Here is a 17,648-nt window from a genome sequence, read left to right as displayed (position 1 = left end):
ACTGTCGTGATTGGCAAGCTTTTGGAGTCAGTGGCTCCTCCTTCAGGCAGAAGGGTTGAAGGGAAAAGAAGAAGGGTGAAAGAAAGGACTGGTGAGGTCTATGGAAAGGGACAGATTTTGGGAAAGTCACCCAAAACCGCAGGAAAGTCTTTCCTTCTTATCCCATATGGTAAGTCTCCCTTGACCCATGGTTCTGGCCGACTTTCCCAAAATGTGTCCCTTTCCCTAGACCTCTCCAGTCCTTTTCCTTGATCGTTCTTCCTTCCCCTTCAACCCTTCTGCCTGAAGGAGGAGCCACTGGCTCCGAAAGCTTGTCAATCACAACAGTATTCTGTGTGTGTAATCTGCCACTGCTTGGTGAGTAGATTTTTTATCTATCAAATTAAATAATTAAGTTATGAGTTATTAAAAAAAACAATATGGCATATCATTCATGAGGACAAGTAATTACAAAATAAAATGAGAAAACATTGTCTTAGCTGTTCTACTAGAGGAGTTGATACTTGTCATGGTTTCTTGCTGTGGTATCCCCTTGTGTATGAAGCAAGCATTGATAATACTGCTTCGGAAGAAGGATAAATATATGGATTTCCCAAGCCCTCCCACCTACCTGTTAGTTGTTTTGTCACTTTGTCCCTGTGTACTTAAAGTGTTAGCTTTAACAATCTCTGGCTTTTGGTGAGGTATCTGAACAATTCCTCCAAAATCGTCATTAGTACATGACCCAAAGACCAGTCACGAGATCACTATATCTAAAACAACATGGTCTAAAAACATTTATAAAGTAATTAGAAAATAATTCTTGTGTAAATGGTAGGGTAGCATAAAAGATGGAAACCTGGAGGTAACTACTGTAATTGAAACAAAGCCAAAACATTGTTGCCGAGGGTGTCTCTTGAGACTTAAATCTTGTTCAATAGTCAGACCTTAGAACAGGACAAGAAATTGAAAATTTGTGACATTATGTACCATTGTGCTGACAAACAAGTGGGCAAAATGTATAAAACTGTATTGAAATTTACCACTCTATGTACTAAGCAGGAAAAAGTATACAGAACAACGCGGAATGCACATACAGCACTAATTACACAGATGAAGTATGAATGAAAAAAATCTGATACATTTCCTAATCAATCAGATTATATTAATGCACACATGGGTAATATTTGCTACTATCAATTTTTACATGCGTGATACAATCTTCTGTACTTTTGCAGATGAATAGTAAGACCTAGAAAATGTATTTCCTAAATTTGTCCTTTAAATTCATAAACAAATGTTAACTGAGAGATGGTGAGGAAGCTGAACTAGATTCTAATACAAATTTACTTATTAAATGTTATTTGTATATAAATAAATGTAAATTAAAATAACATTTTCACTACCATTTCAAATTGTTTTGACTATATTTCATCCATTGTTTGTCCCACACATTATTTATTTAGCTGGCACACTTCCCTTGGCCCGCCACTAAAACACTTTGTATAATAAAATAACTAAAAAAAGAGTAATAATAGTGTATCTTTTTAGGCAACATTGTGATCACACCTATCAATAGATAGTTGGGAGGGGATGCTACTATATGCTTTCAATCACTTGCACATACAATTTTAGACCATAAACTAAAGCCGAGATCAATATAAACTGTTACATTTCTATTATGTAATAATAAAATATGTTTTTAGTAAGTGGTAATATGTACAGGGTGAAGCGACATTCGCGTACTCGAGCTTCACAGCACGACCCGTTACATGCCAGCAATAAAAAATGCCTCTCACAAAATTTCGACTGGTGGCTATGTCCAGCAGGAAAAGGACGTTAAAGAGTGGCAATCTGGCAATGCTGTAACCACATGTATGGTAACTATCTCTGTCAGCACGCATTAGTCGTGCTCTACAGTTGGTCCAGAGGATACAGGTTTGAGTTAGCATGCAAGAGGTTGATGGTTCAATCCTGGGCTGAGGCATATGTTTTTTATTAGGTAAATGTAGTCCAGATGGTACAGTACCTGATATCTTAATCATCAACAGTGATTGCAGCAGGTCCTCTAGAAAACATTTGCACTTACATACTACAATCATAGAAATGGAAGATTGGTCAGCTTTGACAGAAGCCCTTTCCCCGTCGTGGGTGAGAATTTATTCGGACCACTTCATCTACGAGATGCAAAACCTGTTTTCTTTGTACGCTCCTCCAACAGTCCCAAACATTAGTACAAACTATTATTCTTGCCTCATTCAGGTCCATTACATTGCATTAAGGCTTTACATAACCAGTGGGACTAGCAATGTGCTTTGCAAATAATGTCCAAACTTAGTTACTATTTGTATGTGTTATCACCATGGTCCCACTAGTTATGCCTTTCAACACTAAGTCTGGTAACCATATATTGTTTAGTATGTATCTCAATGCATCATCATCATCATCATCATCATCATCATCATCATCATCCTATTGGTGGGGCTGTGGAAACATAACGTCTGTTACCATTGGGGAAACTGTGTAATTTGAAATCCAACATTTCACAATTAGCGGTGTTGGGATCAATCATGCAAAACAATATCTGTCAGAGGAGTAATATGCCTTAGGTGGAACAGCGCATAGGACTGCTGGTGTGTTTATGCTGCATGCATTGTCCACCAGACGGACTAGTTGCAAGCGGAGTAATGCACCCGTGACTGACTCCAGTGTACATGTGTACACGTACAAAATTTACTCATTGTACACCTCTAAATCAGTGTGGCAAGCATATGGCATACACAAGCGATGAATATGTGGATATGTTTCTGGTTCTTGGTGTGTCTGACAACTGGGCTGATGTTGCTGCTCATGAATATGCTGCTAGATATCTTCGTCAAAGTCATCCAGATAAAAATGTGTTTCGTCGTCTAGAGCCGCGCCTTCAGGGGTCAGGTTCTCCTCTTCCACTATCGCGTGACATAGGTCATCCAATGACTAGTCGTACTCCAGCTACTGAGGAAGCTATTCTGGAGGAACCTCAGTGAAGTATGAAGTACACATAGTGTCGCAAGGCAGCTGTGTGTCTCGCAACGCACAGTCATTAACATGTTGCACGAGCATGGGCTGCACAGCTATCATTATGCTTCACGCAACACCTGCATCCTGCAGATTCCCATCAGGGGATGCAATTCTGTGAATGGTTCCAGCAACAACAGGAAGTCAACAATGACTTCATGATCACTGTAATATGGTCGGATGAAGCAGCATTCACTTGTAAGGGTGTCTTCAATATGCACAATGCCGACCATTGGTGTGAAATTAACCTGCACACCACCCGCAACCATGGATATCAAGTTTGCTTTGGTATCAACATCTGGGCCAGAATATTGGGTGACAGATGTTTGGGCACCTACATGTTGCCTGACTGGTAGACTGCATGAAGGTACTACGCATTCCTCTTGAACTATCTGCCTGATGCGCTGGAAGATGTTCCACTACAGGTTCAGCTGAGGATATGGTTCCAACATGACAGTGCACCTCCACACTCTGGAATTAATGTGCGACAGTATTTGGGCAGAACATTTCCAGACAAATGGCTCAGACATGGAGGTCCAGTTGTATGGCCATCACATTCACCTGACCTAAATCCCCCGCAATTCTTCCTGTGGGGACACCTAAAGGAGAACATATATTCTACTCCGTTGACGAATGTGTAAGAATTGGCAGCACATGTTCATGCTGCTCTTGTTACAGTGGACGCAGCTTTGCTGCGAAGGGTCCAGAGCTGTATGATCCGACGAGTTGTGCTATGTTTGGACATGCAGGGAGATTGCTTTGAGCATCTGTTATTCTGAGCACAACTTATACTGTTGTGAATGTCACGTGATAATTAATATGGACATTATTATTGTCACTGGTTGCTAATGTGTGGCATTTGAGCACTTGTATTACATTTGGTGTAAATGACAAGTAGTGTTGTGTTATTGTACTGTGCTAACATCTTTAGTATCTCAAAATTGATATTGTTTTTGTAGTCATTCTGTCCCATGACAGGCCATTTGTTTGAAATGTCTTTCTTATTAGTCTGACCCCTTATTTGTTATGTTCAGTGTTACAAAATGTTGTAAAGTTAGGAGACATGTGACGTAAGAAACTGTGTATATTACAGTATGAAATGTCAGAATGAAATTGGCAAATAAAAAAAAAGGCACCCAAACCCAGGGCCGAACCCTCGACCTCCTGCATGCCAACCCGAAACTATCTACTGCACCAACTTTACAGCACAACTAACATGTGCTGACAGAGGTAGTTACCATATGTGGTTCCAGTGTTGCCAGATTGCCACTTTTTCCTTTTTTGTCAGATGTACTCGCAGGCCAAAATTTTGGGACTTTAAAACGATGGCATGTGATTAGTCACACTGTGAAGCCCGAGTGCACAAATTACACTTCACCTAGTAGACTGCATAAATCAAAATCTTCTATACACTTTAGACATTAATAGAAGATTTTGATTGATGTGATCCAAATGTACAACAATTATCTGATTATACTACAGGAAGCAGTAAGCACTTCTGTTCTCTAGAATGAAATGCCCGCGAAAGGCAAAGGTCCCGAGTTCGAGTCTCGGTCCGGCACACAGTTTGAATCTCCCAGGAAGTTTCACTTCTGTTCTCTATTTTTATTTGTCCAGTGAAGAACACTTAAGCCACATACTAGAAATAATGTAATAGCAAGCAGATCTCTCATTTGTTTATGCAGTGCTCAGATGTGAGATTGGAGACTCTCAAACCTCATTCACTGTCTGTGATGTACTCCTGAAGAACAAGAAAACAAAGAAGAAGAAGAAAAAGAAGCATTTATCAGAAGGTTAATGTTTTGCTTTTTAAAAAAAAAAAAAAAAAAAAAAAAAAAAAAAAAAAAAAAAAAAAAAAAAAAAAAAAAAGAAAAGGCGGTAGTTTTAACGAAGTACACTTATATTCACATTAAATAACATTAAACCACATCTTTCAAATAAGCAATAAGATAAATGGAATACAAGTGTACTTGGGACAGTTACGCCCGAGAATTATGGAATCTCCTCATCTTTCGTCTTTGACGTCTGCTGCAGGATATGCAAAATATAATTACATTTACAACTTTTATATCTTAAACATGAAGGGGAAAAGCCAGCATATTTTATAGAACCTTCTCTTACTGATGTTCAGCTATTACAGGCATATTATAAATATTAAATTAATCACTTCCAATAATAAACAGAACACATTTATTCAAATGGATGAATAGTTAGCTATGTAATGAACAACATCTATGATAGACCAGCTGGTAGATGTCAATGTTTTAAAAACAAATTACTGAATTTAGTTTGATAATGGAATAAACAAAACTGAAAACACTGAGTCTTCCCATGGAGTCCTCATCCAAAGATGCAATAATAAGACTGTAATTGCGAAAGATTGTGTATGTGAGCTCTTAAGTATGACTTGTCCAAAAGGTTAGCAGTGTCCAATTTGTTTGTGCACTGGTACAGCAGTTCAGTGCCTTAACTTCACTCACCTAAGTGGTTATCTTGACTGTTTCAATTATTTTCATTGGCTCTAGTGATAAATAGGAGTATTCAAGTAATTGTGGTTACAGAACACATTGTTGTGGCAATTTCACCTTTTATAAACTGCTGTCATATAAATCTAGTGAAATGATGTAATTCTTTTGCAGCCTCTGACATACTACTACATTTAAAATGAAGTGTGTTGCCAACAGCAGCATTCAGACAGACATTATGTCCCTTCTTTATTGAAAGCCAAGAAACATTAGCACATATTAGAATGGACGAGTATCACAAACCAAATGACCATCACTGTAATGTGACTTAACAAAGGTTTGCTTCTCACTCCCAGAACACACAGAAACAAGATATATCAAATAAAGAAATACAAAGACACAAAAAATTGTATACACTTATGTCACAGCCAATACAGCTGTGCATTCAACAAATTTATTACAATATAAAAATAAAAACTTATCACACTATGCTGAAACTTTTTCTTTGAATGGGTAGCCTCCAGTATATGTAAAATTTGAATGTCCATGATGACTTAAATGTACAACTATCAACACATACAAATTTACTAAAAACCAACAGTGTAGGTTTGTCTTATGCTAAAATCTTAACACCCATTTACAAGCTTCAAAAGACAGCATCAGTCTCGGTAAAAATATGTGCCACTATGATTTGGTAAAGACAGCACAACGCAGTCAAGTATTTACACAGAATTCTTACACACTAATTTGGCATATAACAAAACCAGTTGTTACACTGGAATGTAAGGAAATGACATGGTAAATTTATGGAAGCAAGTTGTCAGTCTTTGTTCCTTTACAAGACACACACACACACACACACACACACACACACACACACACACACAGTCAGATAATTCAAATATTAAAATTACACCACACTTTGCAATTAGTGAATTGTGGTAGTCACCCCTTCATTTTTTAAATTTTGTTATTGAGCATTTTTCTACAAAGCAATTATTCTACTGCTAAGCCAGGACATCTCATTTCTTTTGAAGAATTGAGTCATAAATTTTTGGCAACTAGAGATGTTACAAGAACTGTGTCACCTGAAAAGTACAGAGACAGCTAATTGCTGAATGAAATCATTAATGTCTGCCTTCTTCTACAAGGACAAAATCATCCATTAAATTAAGTGAAATTTTTAGCACTCAGCCACCACAATTCACCCTTAGCAAATGAATAAAAATTAAAATAAATAACATTTGTGAGCAAAAAAAAATTTACACATCAAGTGCATGATACAAAATTGGTAAGTTCAGATTACTTTTAGGCATTATTTCCTCTGTCTACAAATGCTTTTGGTGTAGACGTTGCAACAGGTGACATGTTTGATGAACCATTTTCTTTACTTCTTACGAAGTTAGTATGAATGGGGCTGTTCTCTTTTCCCACAGGTACATGCCGTGCAGGACTTACATCACCACCATCTTTTCCCTTTGGAGGTTTCTTCCCGGGACTGTTATCCCTATTCTTAAGAATTTGCCTGGCTGCAGTAGTAGTACCCACTTTTTTACGGGCTGAGGCTGTCAATTCAGACTTCAATTTGTCCACTGTAGCCTTCTGAGCACGAGCCTGTGATCTCAGTTTTTCCACTTCCTGTAATTTAAATGATTTGCATATGATACACTACACAAAGGGAAATGATCTGCTTATGATACTGTTGTATACCTTGAGACAAAAAAATATAGCATAAGCAGCAAGTGAACTTATCTATCTGCATGCAGCTTCACATTTTCATTGACCTAAATTTGTCGACACCATTCACTGGAATTTATCACACACTGTGAGCCTGATATTCAGAGCTTCCTTAGTCTTTAATTCTCCCATTATTGGAACTTGCATTCCTCTCTCAACTCCATCTCACATGAATCCTCTCATCAGTCCTATTACACACTTACACACTAAATATCACTTATTCCTTTAAGTGTTTTTATTACAGACTAAAACTCATAATACAGATGTTTCACTTTCTGACATGGTGTCAGATTTCTAATTTTATCTAGTGATGCTGCAGATTTCTGATTTTACCCACCAACGTTTCTACGTGTGTATCTGTACTTACTTAATATAGCTTTTGGATACAACTTCATCTACTAAATTACAGAGAAGTCCTCACATGAACAGCCACAGCTTGCAAAAACATATCAAGTGGCATGAGTTTGCTGTAGACAGAGTCCAGAATGTATGTTCAAACACTGCCCAACACACTCATAGTCAGTGTGATTCTTAAAATAGCTCAACTGCAATGAAGGGTAGGGGTCTGCATTGCTGGGAACCTAGTTTCCTGAAGGATCATGCAAAAAGTGGGGGAAACACTTAAAAGAGATATCATAGCCCAGCCAGGTGAAAAAAAATCTGCTACATTTCCACTGGAAGATCATGCTATCAGTATACAGTGAGGGCATGGAGTGACCAAGAAGGCAGGTCATGCCTCAGGGCCACCTGCTGTCACCACTTAAAAGGATACAGTGTCAATACACATTTGTTCTAAACCAAGGCTGTGTGCGTGAGGGGGGCACCAGTGATGCCATCTCTCAGAGATAGGTGGAGCTTGGTGGCATAGAGGCCACCAGAACCACAAACTTCTTTGAGGACTACACTTGTCCTTACGCTGTTTGCAAGGGCTTCTCTGCCACAGAGGAGGAACTTTAAGTTCTATGACCTCCAAACTTTGGCTCCTTCTGCCACTGGCTGGCAGGCTGTTGCAGATCATTAGATTACTGGGAAGAGAGCTTCCTGAGGTACCCCTTCCTGGTAAGAGATGCTGGAGGAGCATGTTGCTTCTCTGGCTGGGGTTGGGAATGACATTCCCAGCAGGTGGAGAGTCAACATCCCTTCGTTCTTTTCAGGAAACATGTCAACTTCAAAGGCCAATAAGGCTCCAGTATAAACTATTGTCCATTGGCACCCACTGCACACAATGGTCAAAATCCATGCATCACCATTTCAAACTGCCATGTAACTCATAATTGGTCTGTAAAAGGAGATCATGGTTGAAGATGACAACCTTTATCATACTGGTAATCTTATGGGAAGTTACAGTTACAGGAATGGCATCCAGCTTGTCACAGGCAAGCACCACCATTGACTCAGCACTCAGCAAGGGAGACTGTTTTAATAAGAATGGAGCCACTTTTCATTTTTGAAATTGCTGCTATGTCCCAAAACCTGTCCTTGAGGTGTTCCTTGAAGAAAAGTGGCTCTGTAGTCAAAAAGGAATCCCTGTCGGTCCTAGAACAACCTAAATATTGGGGAGAGAGTGTCTCACCTTCTTTCTCAGCCACACGTTCCTTCCATGGCGTAGTCAGAGAAGGAAACATTTTGGGGTCATACACTCCACACTATAATAAGTCTCACCTTCAGAAGAAACTGCTGGTGCCGTGTGGCCACCAAAAGGAAAGAAGGTTTTATTTGCTTCATGTTTGAGGCTTCCTGTATGGTAACACCCATTCCAAATGAGGGCTCTCCTCACAGGCGCCACCCAGCTACAGCAATGATTACATTGTCCGGGTTCCCCGCACCCCCACACACAATGGGCACACACTCCTTGACACGCATGGGAAGTTTCCACCTCTGACACCAACAGTTCAATCCCTATATGGTTAGGGGGCTGCCACCATGAAGGTACTTGATCACAGCCCTAATCCCCCCTTACCACAATGGAATGGCTGCCATGCTGGACACAGTACCTTAACAAGAAAGAAAGGGTGCAAAGAGAGAACGGAACTGAAGGTGGAATATACGTGGTGCTGGGTGATCTTCTCTGTTCCCAAAATCACAAACTGAATCAAAGCATAACTGGTACTAAAAACACCATCCATTGGAAAGAGAGAGAGGGAAAAAAGAACAATAGAAGGCAAGACTTGCAGCATAGAAAGGACAGTAGCCATGCGAGGGCCAGGGGTCCACGGTGGCCAAGCACATACTCACAAAAGAGATGAGAACCCCTGCAGGGATACTTTGATGATTCCAGCAACTAGCAGGGAGGGTTGAGAATACCAGAATTGCTCAAAGTTTCAATGAAGTTCACAATGTGCAGCATTGTCTTCAGAACAGATCACAACCCTCTGGTTCTGAGTCAATTGGTAGCTTCAACAAGAAACTGACAGTTCTGTGGAATGCTAGGCTGTTACTTCCTGGACTTGTGCCATAGTGTTGTGAATGGCAGGATCCCCCTAAATAGGTCAGATATGCACTACACAACAGAGGCACCTACCCAGGTAGCTGACTGGGCACAGAGGTACAAGGTGTTTTTTGTTTTTGGAATTCTCTGTTCAGTCCAGATAATGATTAATGTATGATTCCCGAAAGTATTGGTGTATGATCCAAATAGCACTGAGAACTTAGTGGTTAGCTGCCGAAGCATTTGCAACAAAGAAGCACAGTTTGAAGTGCTCCTAAAAAGCAGTGAAGCTATGCAATATTAAGTACAGAAAGCAGGTCAAAAACTGAAATTTAGACTGATGAGATTTTTAGAGAAAATTCAACTGTATATCAAAAGGATAGGCTAATGGGCAATGGAGGTTCTTTATTTGTCAAAGTAGACAAGAGAATCGAATCCACAAAGATAGAAAGTACAGCTGTATGCAAGATTGTTTGAGCAAAACTCAGTACCAAGGGTGGGCAGAAAATTGTAACTGGATTCTTTTACCGACCACCATACTCACCTCATGATGTAACCGAGAAGTTTAGAGACAATCTCAGTTTGCTTTTATGTAAATTCCAATCAAACCGTAGTCATCAGTGAGACTTTTAATCACCCAAAAATCAATTGGGACAATTACAGTATCATTACTGGTGGGCATGACAAGACATTCTTCAAAAACTACCCACAACAGAGTTCGGAACCCTACTTGTGATGGAAAGATATTAGATCTAATAGCAACAATGAATACCAGAGTACAAAGGGCAACTGAAACAAGTAGAAAGATTTGCACGGGAGATGCTCCAGGAACCACATTTGGCTGTGAAGAAAGCAATGCATGAAGCCTTCGATGACTACCATAGCAGGACATTGTCGAAAGTTCTATCACAAAACCCAAAGAAAGTTTGGCTGTGGGTAAAAGCTGTTTATAGCACCACAGTGTCTATTCACTCATCAGTGAGTTAGAAACAAACTAAACACTTAATTTCATTTTCAAATGTCAATTTACACAGCAAAACCAAAAAATATTACTCCAATTTGTTCTTGTACTGCTGAATGGGTGAGTGAAGTAGATAACGTCAGTGGATTGAAAAATGGCTGAAATCAATACAATTGGGAAAAAAAAAAAAAATTGTGCCTAGTAGTTGGAAGAAAGCATAGGTCATACCCATCTACAGAAAGGGTGGCAGAAAAGATCCACAAAATTCCAATCCAGAATCACTGACATCGATGTGCTGTAGAGCCTTAGAATATATTAGGAGCTCAAACACAGTGAGATCTCTCTAATATAATGACCTTCCCAATGCCAACCAGCATGGATTCAAATAACATTTATCATGTGAAACCCAACTTGCACTTTTCTTACCTTGCATACTGAAAGCCATGGATCAAGGCAGTCAAGTAGATGCAGTATTTCTCTGTTTCTGAAAAGCACTCGACTCTGTACCATACATTCACTAATTACCCAAAGTATGATCGTATTGCGTATCAAGGGAAGTTTGGCTGTATTAATGTTTTTTGGTAGGGAGGAGGCAGCAAGTAATCTTTGGGAGAGTCATCAACATACATAGAAGCAACTTCACTTGTGCCCCAGAAACTTTTGTTGGGACACTGGTCATTAATGTTTTATATACATGACCTTGAGGCCAATATTAATGGTAATCTCCGTCTTTTCTCAAGCAATGCACCAGTCTATAATGAAGTACAGTCTGAGAGAAGGAGCACAAATTTTCTGTTGGATATTGATAAAATTCCAGAGTGGTCCAAAGACTGGCAACTTGTTCTGAATGTATAGGAATGTAAATCATGCATTTTACGAAGTGGAAAAAGTAGTGTCCCAAGACCACAATCTCAAGCAGTCACTACTGGAATTTGTCAACTCATACAAATGCCTGAATGTAACACTAGATAGGGACATGAAACTGAACAATCACTTAGGCTCAGTCATGGGTTTATTGATAGAATATCATGGAAATTCAATCAATCTATAAAGGAGACTGCTTAAAAGTCACTCATGTGACCCATTCCACAATATTGCTTAAGTGTGTGGGTCCCATACCAAAAGTACCAACAGGGGATATTGAACATGTACAGAGAAAGGCAACAAGTGGTCACAGGTTTTGTATGACCCACAGGAGTGTCACAGAGATGATTAAAGAATTGAACTGGTGGACTTTGAGATAAATGTAAACTATCCTGAGAAAGCCTTCTTACAAAATTTCAAGAACCGGCTTTAAATGACAACTAGGAATATACTGCAACCCCCTTACATATCATTTTCAAAGGGATCATGAAGAGAGACAAGGTGATTGTGTTTCACTACTATTGTTCAACATATTATTTAACAAAGTTGTCAGGGAACGAGAAAAAGAATTTAGTACAAGGACTTTATAAACCAATCTGGCTAGGAAGAAATATCAAAGGACTAGATGGCATTCGATTATCACCTCGCCTAACAGATAACACAAAAACTGAGGAATAGTAAATGCAGATACTGAAAGAGAAGGCTGAAAAGGTGAGACTACAAACAAATCGAATATCTGTCAAAACCAAAAAGAAGCATGAAAAAAGATTAAGGCAAAATATAGCAAGATCAAAAAAGTTCACAAATTCAGGCACCTTGGGGAGATGATACAGGCAAATGTGATAGAGAAAGCAGCTCATGAACAAAGACATGACTAAAGCATTCTGAAAGAGCGAAAGCATCTGCAACAAATCATACCAACTGTGTAAAATAAAAGTGAGATTTTACAACACTCATAAAACCAGAAAACTTATGTTAATCAGAAACATCAGTCATGGGTTGGAAAGGTGCACTACAAAATATCAGAAAATTAATGGGAAGAATCATCAGAAGAATCCCAGGGCTACTGAGACAGGAGGAGAGACTGAACAGATACCTAACATAATACATAATTTAAAGAAACGTCAGCTGAAATTTTATGGGCATGTCATGAGAATGTCGGACATGCAAGACACTAACCAGTTATTTGACTACACAGAAAGCATTAAGAATGTGAGGTAGATCAACAAAGCCAGAAAATACTTTAAGGATGCTGGCGTGACAGATTCACATACATAAGATGCATAGGTATCTAAGTGGAAGGTGAGCGAAGAGGTTAAGAAATTCAAGATAGGAATAAAATGCGGCACTATTATTATTATTATTATTATTATTATTATTATTATTCTTTCTTTTTCTCAGACGTTATGTCTGGTCGAAAATGGAAAGTGACACGGACCTTGATCAAGCGTGACTTTCTTTTAACTGTACGGGACATGTTATATTGCATTTAGGAACTTTCGGGTAATTGAACATGTATCAATAATTACGGATTTCTGTAGTTGTATATATAAGTTTGGATGTAGCTGTATTGCATTGATGTACTGGTGGATATTGTGTAGTATGACTCCTGTAGTTGATAGTATAATTGGTATAATGTCAACTTTATCCTGATGCCACATATCCTTGACTTCCTCAGCCAGTTTTTTCAATTTTTTCCCCGTTTTCTTTTGTATATTTGTTGTAATGGGTATGGATATTTCGATTAGTTGAGTTAATTTCTTCTTTTTATTGTTGAGTATGATGCCAGGTTTGTTATGTGGTGGTGGTGGTTTTATCTGTTATAATGGTTCTGTTCCAGTATAATTTGTATTCATCATTCTCCAGTACATTTTGTGGTGCATACTTGTATGTGGGAACGTGTTGTTTTATAAGTTTATGTTTTAAAGCAAGCTGTTTATGTATTATTCTTGCTACATTATTATGTATTCTGGGATATTCTGTATTTGCTAGTATTGTATATCCGCTTGTGATGCGATCTACTGTTTCTATTTGTTGAGGTATTGGGATCTTTAATAATATGCTTGCTGTAATATCTGGCGTTTGTTGTTTGATCCTGTATTGCAATTATGAATCCTTCCGTCTCACTGTATATATTGCCTTTTCTTAGCCATGTGTTGGATGTGTCTTTATCGATGTGTGGCTGTGTTAGACGATACGGGTGCTTGCCATGTAGGGTTCTCTTTTTCCAATTTACTTTCTTCGTATCTGTTGATGTTATGTGATCAAAAGGGTTGTAGAAGTGGTTATGAAATTGCAGTGGTGTAGCCTATTATTATTATTATTATTATTATTATTATTATTATTATTATTATTATTAAAGTTATTGTTATTATTATTAAAGTTATTGTTATTATTATTATTATTATTATTATTATTATTTTATTCACTGTGAGAATTTCCTTTAAGCTGCTGTGGGCACTCTGCAGTATATTCTTAAAAGAGCTACGAGCACTTGTTCAAGATGTGTTTCACAGTTGCAACAACTAACGAGTGCTCACAGCTCTTAACATATGCATTGCAGAGCCCATGTTTACTCCACGTTTTTGCTTTGAATGACACTTCATGACATAGCCCTGAAAACTGATCACTCTTGTTGGGACACTTTGTATATTAGGAAGCTGTATATTCATGGATATTTAATATTGAACATTAAAATATTCGTGAATATAATGAAGCAACTTTATGAACTCAAGATTAATGATCATCTTACCTCACGAAGTTCCATATTCTTCTCTTGTAACTGAACAACATATTTTACTTTCTGTTTGTGATTCTGATGACCAAGTAGATGAGCGTATTTCAGAGCTAGATTTCGCAGTTCATCCTCTGTTTCATCTTTTCCTCGTAGAATTTCTCCTCGTTCTGCAAGAAAACTCTCCAACTGCTTCCTGAATGGTCCCACTAGAGCTTCTAGCTGACAACACTGTCTCTCTGCACGTAGAGCTCTTTCTTCATATTCTTGCAACTGCCTGGAAAGTTAACACTTATTTTTGAAAGGGAATGAAAACATACAACCAAGAACTTACAATTCTCTGTTGGGAAGTGCATTATTTACAAATATTCTCATTATTCATGGTGACAATATGATACTGGAAAGTCTTGAATAGAATACAAATAATGCAATGAGTAAAGCTATCCACTCTCAAAAACTTTGAGGAACTGGGCAAATAGCCACGGATATATACAAAATGGAAAACATTGCAGATCCTCAAGACAAAGTGACCCTCCAAAATTAACTGATACAACATAGGCATGCAAACGTACACACGATCATGGTATGTTTTCCTGCTGACCTGTCTTCTCAATAGTTAGCTCAAGATGTAGATATTATCAAAGCTCAGCAACAATTTTCAGCCTTGCTTGTGCACCTTCAACTGCTCAAAGATGCAATAGTATGGTGACTGGGTATCTTTAATACTTGGATTATCTATGAATGACATATGTAGGTATCGTTAAAAAAAAAAAAACATTCAAACATCAAGTCTTTAATTGTAAGTGTCCAAAGCAAACAAAAAAGCATAAAAGTGTCAAAAACGAACTTATTCATCCGACATTTCAAACTCCTAATTAATTTATAATTACAAAGAGTAAAGTTAAGATACAGGTATGTTGAGTAACACTAATGCATTATTGTGCAGTTCTTGATTTATATCCTCACTGACTCACTTTCAGGTTTCTCCAGGGAGCAATTGCATCAACAACATTACAAGAAAACATCAAATATTTCAACACAAAAAGAGCATGAGAAACCTTTGAAAACAACAAAGAAATATAGCCTATTGGAGACATTGAAAAATCGAACAAGCATCAGTGGAGTAACCACGTATGTTTACAATTGCTTAAAGTGCTTATTGCACGAGGAAACCAACAGGTGCCAATTGTGATAAACGTGAAAAACAACAGATTAGGTTTCTGGAATTCCATATGGCAATAATGTCTAAGGGCAGTTATTTGCAAGTTCCCTGGATTGTAATTGTGACCTCTCATTAAGATGCCTAAGAAGTCAGTTAGTACAATCAGAAGACACTTTATAACTGAAAAAATATGGCAACATGCTGACTATTTACAAGATTGCCTTCAGCTACTGTTTTCTTTATCAGAGAGGGAAAAATAGGAAAGAAGTCATACAGTGAATTAACATGATAAAATCAACACCTTTCATTTGGATGGTATTAATTAATTTCTGTACTTTAAATACAAGGCAGAATGAAAATGCCAACCTACTAATTGCAAACTGTAACACTGAACTTGGGTAGATTCATAGAGAGACAGAAAAGGCAGAAGTTTAATTATTGTGTAAATTAAAGGAGGAAGGGGGAGAGCGGAATGGAAAGAGAAGGGAAGGGAAGGAAAGGAACAACTGATGTCAACTGGATTGCGACTTTATCCGGAATCAGCAGCAACAAGTGAAAATGTGTGGTGGACCAGGATTTGAACCTGCAATCTCCTGCTTACTAGGCCATTGCATTAAGCACTGCACCATCCATACAAAATGTTTATCGCAAATTGCGTAGACTAGCTCAGCACACCTCTTGACTGACCCACATTCCCACATAGCACCACCAATCTGTAGTCCCCATCCATGACCTCCGTACTCGCTACTTTGAGTTTCCTGCAGAAGGTCGAATGAAATAGTACATCTGCACTGAAGGTGGTGGATTCACTGCACATTGAAGTAAATCAATTTTATGAATGCGTGGCGTCTGTTCATTTGGACTGCAGATATGTGGTGCTAGGTGGGAATGTGGGTCAGCCAAGAGGTGTGCCAAGACAGTCCACACAGTTGCAATAAACACTGTCTCCAGATGGTGCAGTGATTAATACAACTGGATAGTAAGCAGGAGATCCTGGGTTTGAATCCCAGTCCAGCACACATTTTCACTTGTCATCACCGACTCCACATAAAGTCCTGATGCAGCTGACATCAATAGTTCCCTTCCCTCCCTTCCCTTTCCTTCCTGCCTGCCACTCCTCCTATGTACATAATATGTATAACAGCTCCAGATTCCATATGGTTTCCATTCTTTCAGACATGTCCAAAAGAACAAACACCACACATACATATAAGAAGTTTGAATTCCTGGTCTTAGATCCAGCACTTCTTTTTGAGAGTTGAAAAGGAAGACATGAGCTGGAGAACATATCTGTGTTGTAAAAGTGCAGCTGAAAGCAACAAATCATGAAAAATCTTTGATCAAGAGACAAGGTACAAACACGATACAGAAGTGACAGTTGGATTTAACAGAGGGAGGGGGAGCGGGGCGAGAGAGAGAGAGAGAGGGCGAGAGAGAGAGAGAGAGAGAGAGAGAGAGAGAGAGAGAGAGAGAGAGAGAGAGAGAGAGAGAGAGAGATTTTTAGAATGAGCACTAGGCAATCTATAGGGCAGCATATAGCTAACTCATAATTTAAAGAAGAGAAAAGTAATGACTAGAAAAAGGTAACAATTAGGAGGCAATAGGCAGGCAAACAAGTATCAAACGCATGGAGAAAGTGGAAGTAAGATGTAATACAGCTGAAACCTGAACATTTAATTTCAAGAAGTTGCCTAAAGTGACATTAATTGCTGTGTGTTCATAACAAAAGTGTATTTTATTTTATCTTTCTCGCTGTTTTAACACAATGACTACCTTCCTGATGTGCCACATATATTACAGAGGGCAACATGACCTAACAATCTTGCCCATCCCCATTTGTAAATCCAGACCTGGAAGTTTCAAAAAGCATATATAACTGACAAGTTACTCTGACATTAAAATAGGTATTGTACCCACTTTCATATTTATCACAGGTGTTTTCGGATTAGTTACGTAAAATTTAACTTAGCATGTCTTATTTGTTTTGACAGAGAGGAAGGCATTTGAAATTTGAATGAAACCACGAAGTTTTCTCAGGTTATCAGCAGAGTCAAGGCATCATTCTGCAGCAATGTTTCGACAAGTTTCCTATTCGTCACCTTCAGGCCTGAAGGTGATGAGTAGCAAACTTGTAGAAATGTTTCATCAAATTGATGCCTTGACTTGGCTGATAACCCAAAAAAATCTAGGATTTGTTGAGAAAGCCTGCATTCTCATTGAATGAAACCAGTAACCACTACACAGACAAATAGAACAATAGA

The 17,648-nt window shown here is 38.4% G+C and overlaps 1 protein-coding gene across 1 annotated transcript in view; it reads right to left on the bottom strand.

The window, feature by feature from the left end:
• Window positions 1-5,725: 5,725 nt before the first annotated feature.
• The window catches only part of LOC126354120 (hyaluronan mediated motility receptor-like), a 110,327-nt gene continuing 98,404 nt past the window's right edge, over window positions 5,726-17,648 (bottom strand). Inside the window, exons 4-5 of the mRNA XM_050003516.1 lie at window positions 14,244-14,502; window positions 5,726-7,139 (exon numbers count right to left, since the gene is read on the bottom strand). Coding sequence (XP_049859473.1) covers window positions 6,810-7,139; window positions 14,244-14,502 — 589 coding nt within the window. The 3' untranslated portion in view covers window positions 5,726-6,809. The remainder of the gene's footprint in view (window positions 7,140-14,243; window positions 14,503-17,648) is intronic.

This window comes from Schistocerca gregaria, chromosome 3 (genome assembly GCF_023897955.1).
Source record: "Schistocerca gregaria isolate iqSchGreg1 chromosome 3, iqSchGreg1.2, whole genome shotgun sequence".
NCBI classification, from domain to species: domain Eukaryota; kingdom Metazoa; phylum Arthropoda; class Insecta; order Orthoptera; family Acrididae; genus Schistocerca; species Schistocerca gregaria.
This window is presented reverse-complemented; position numbering and strand designations above follow the sequence as displayed.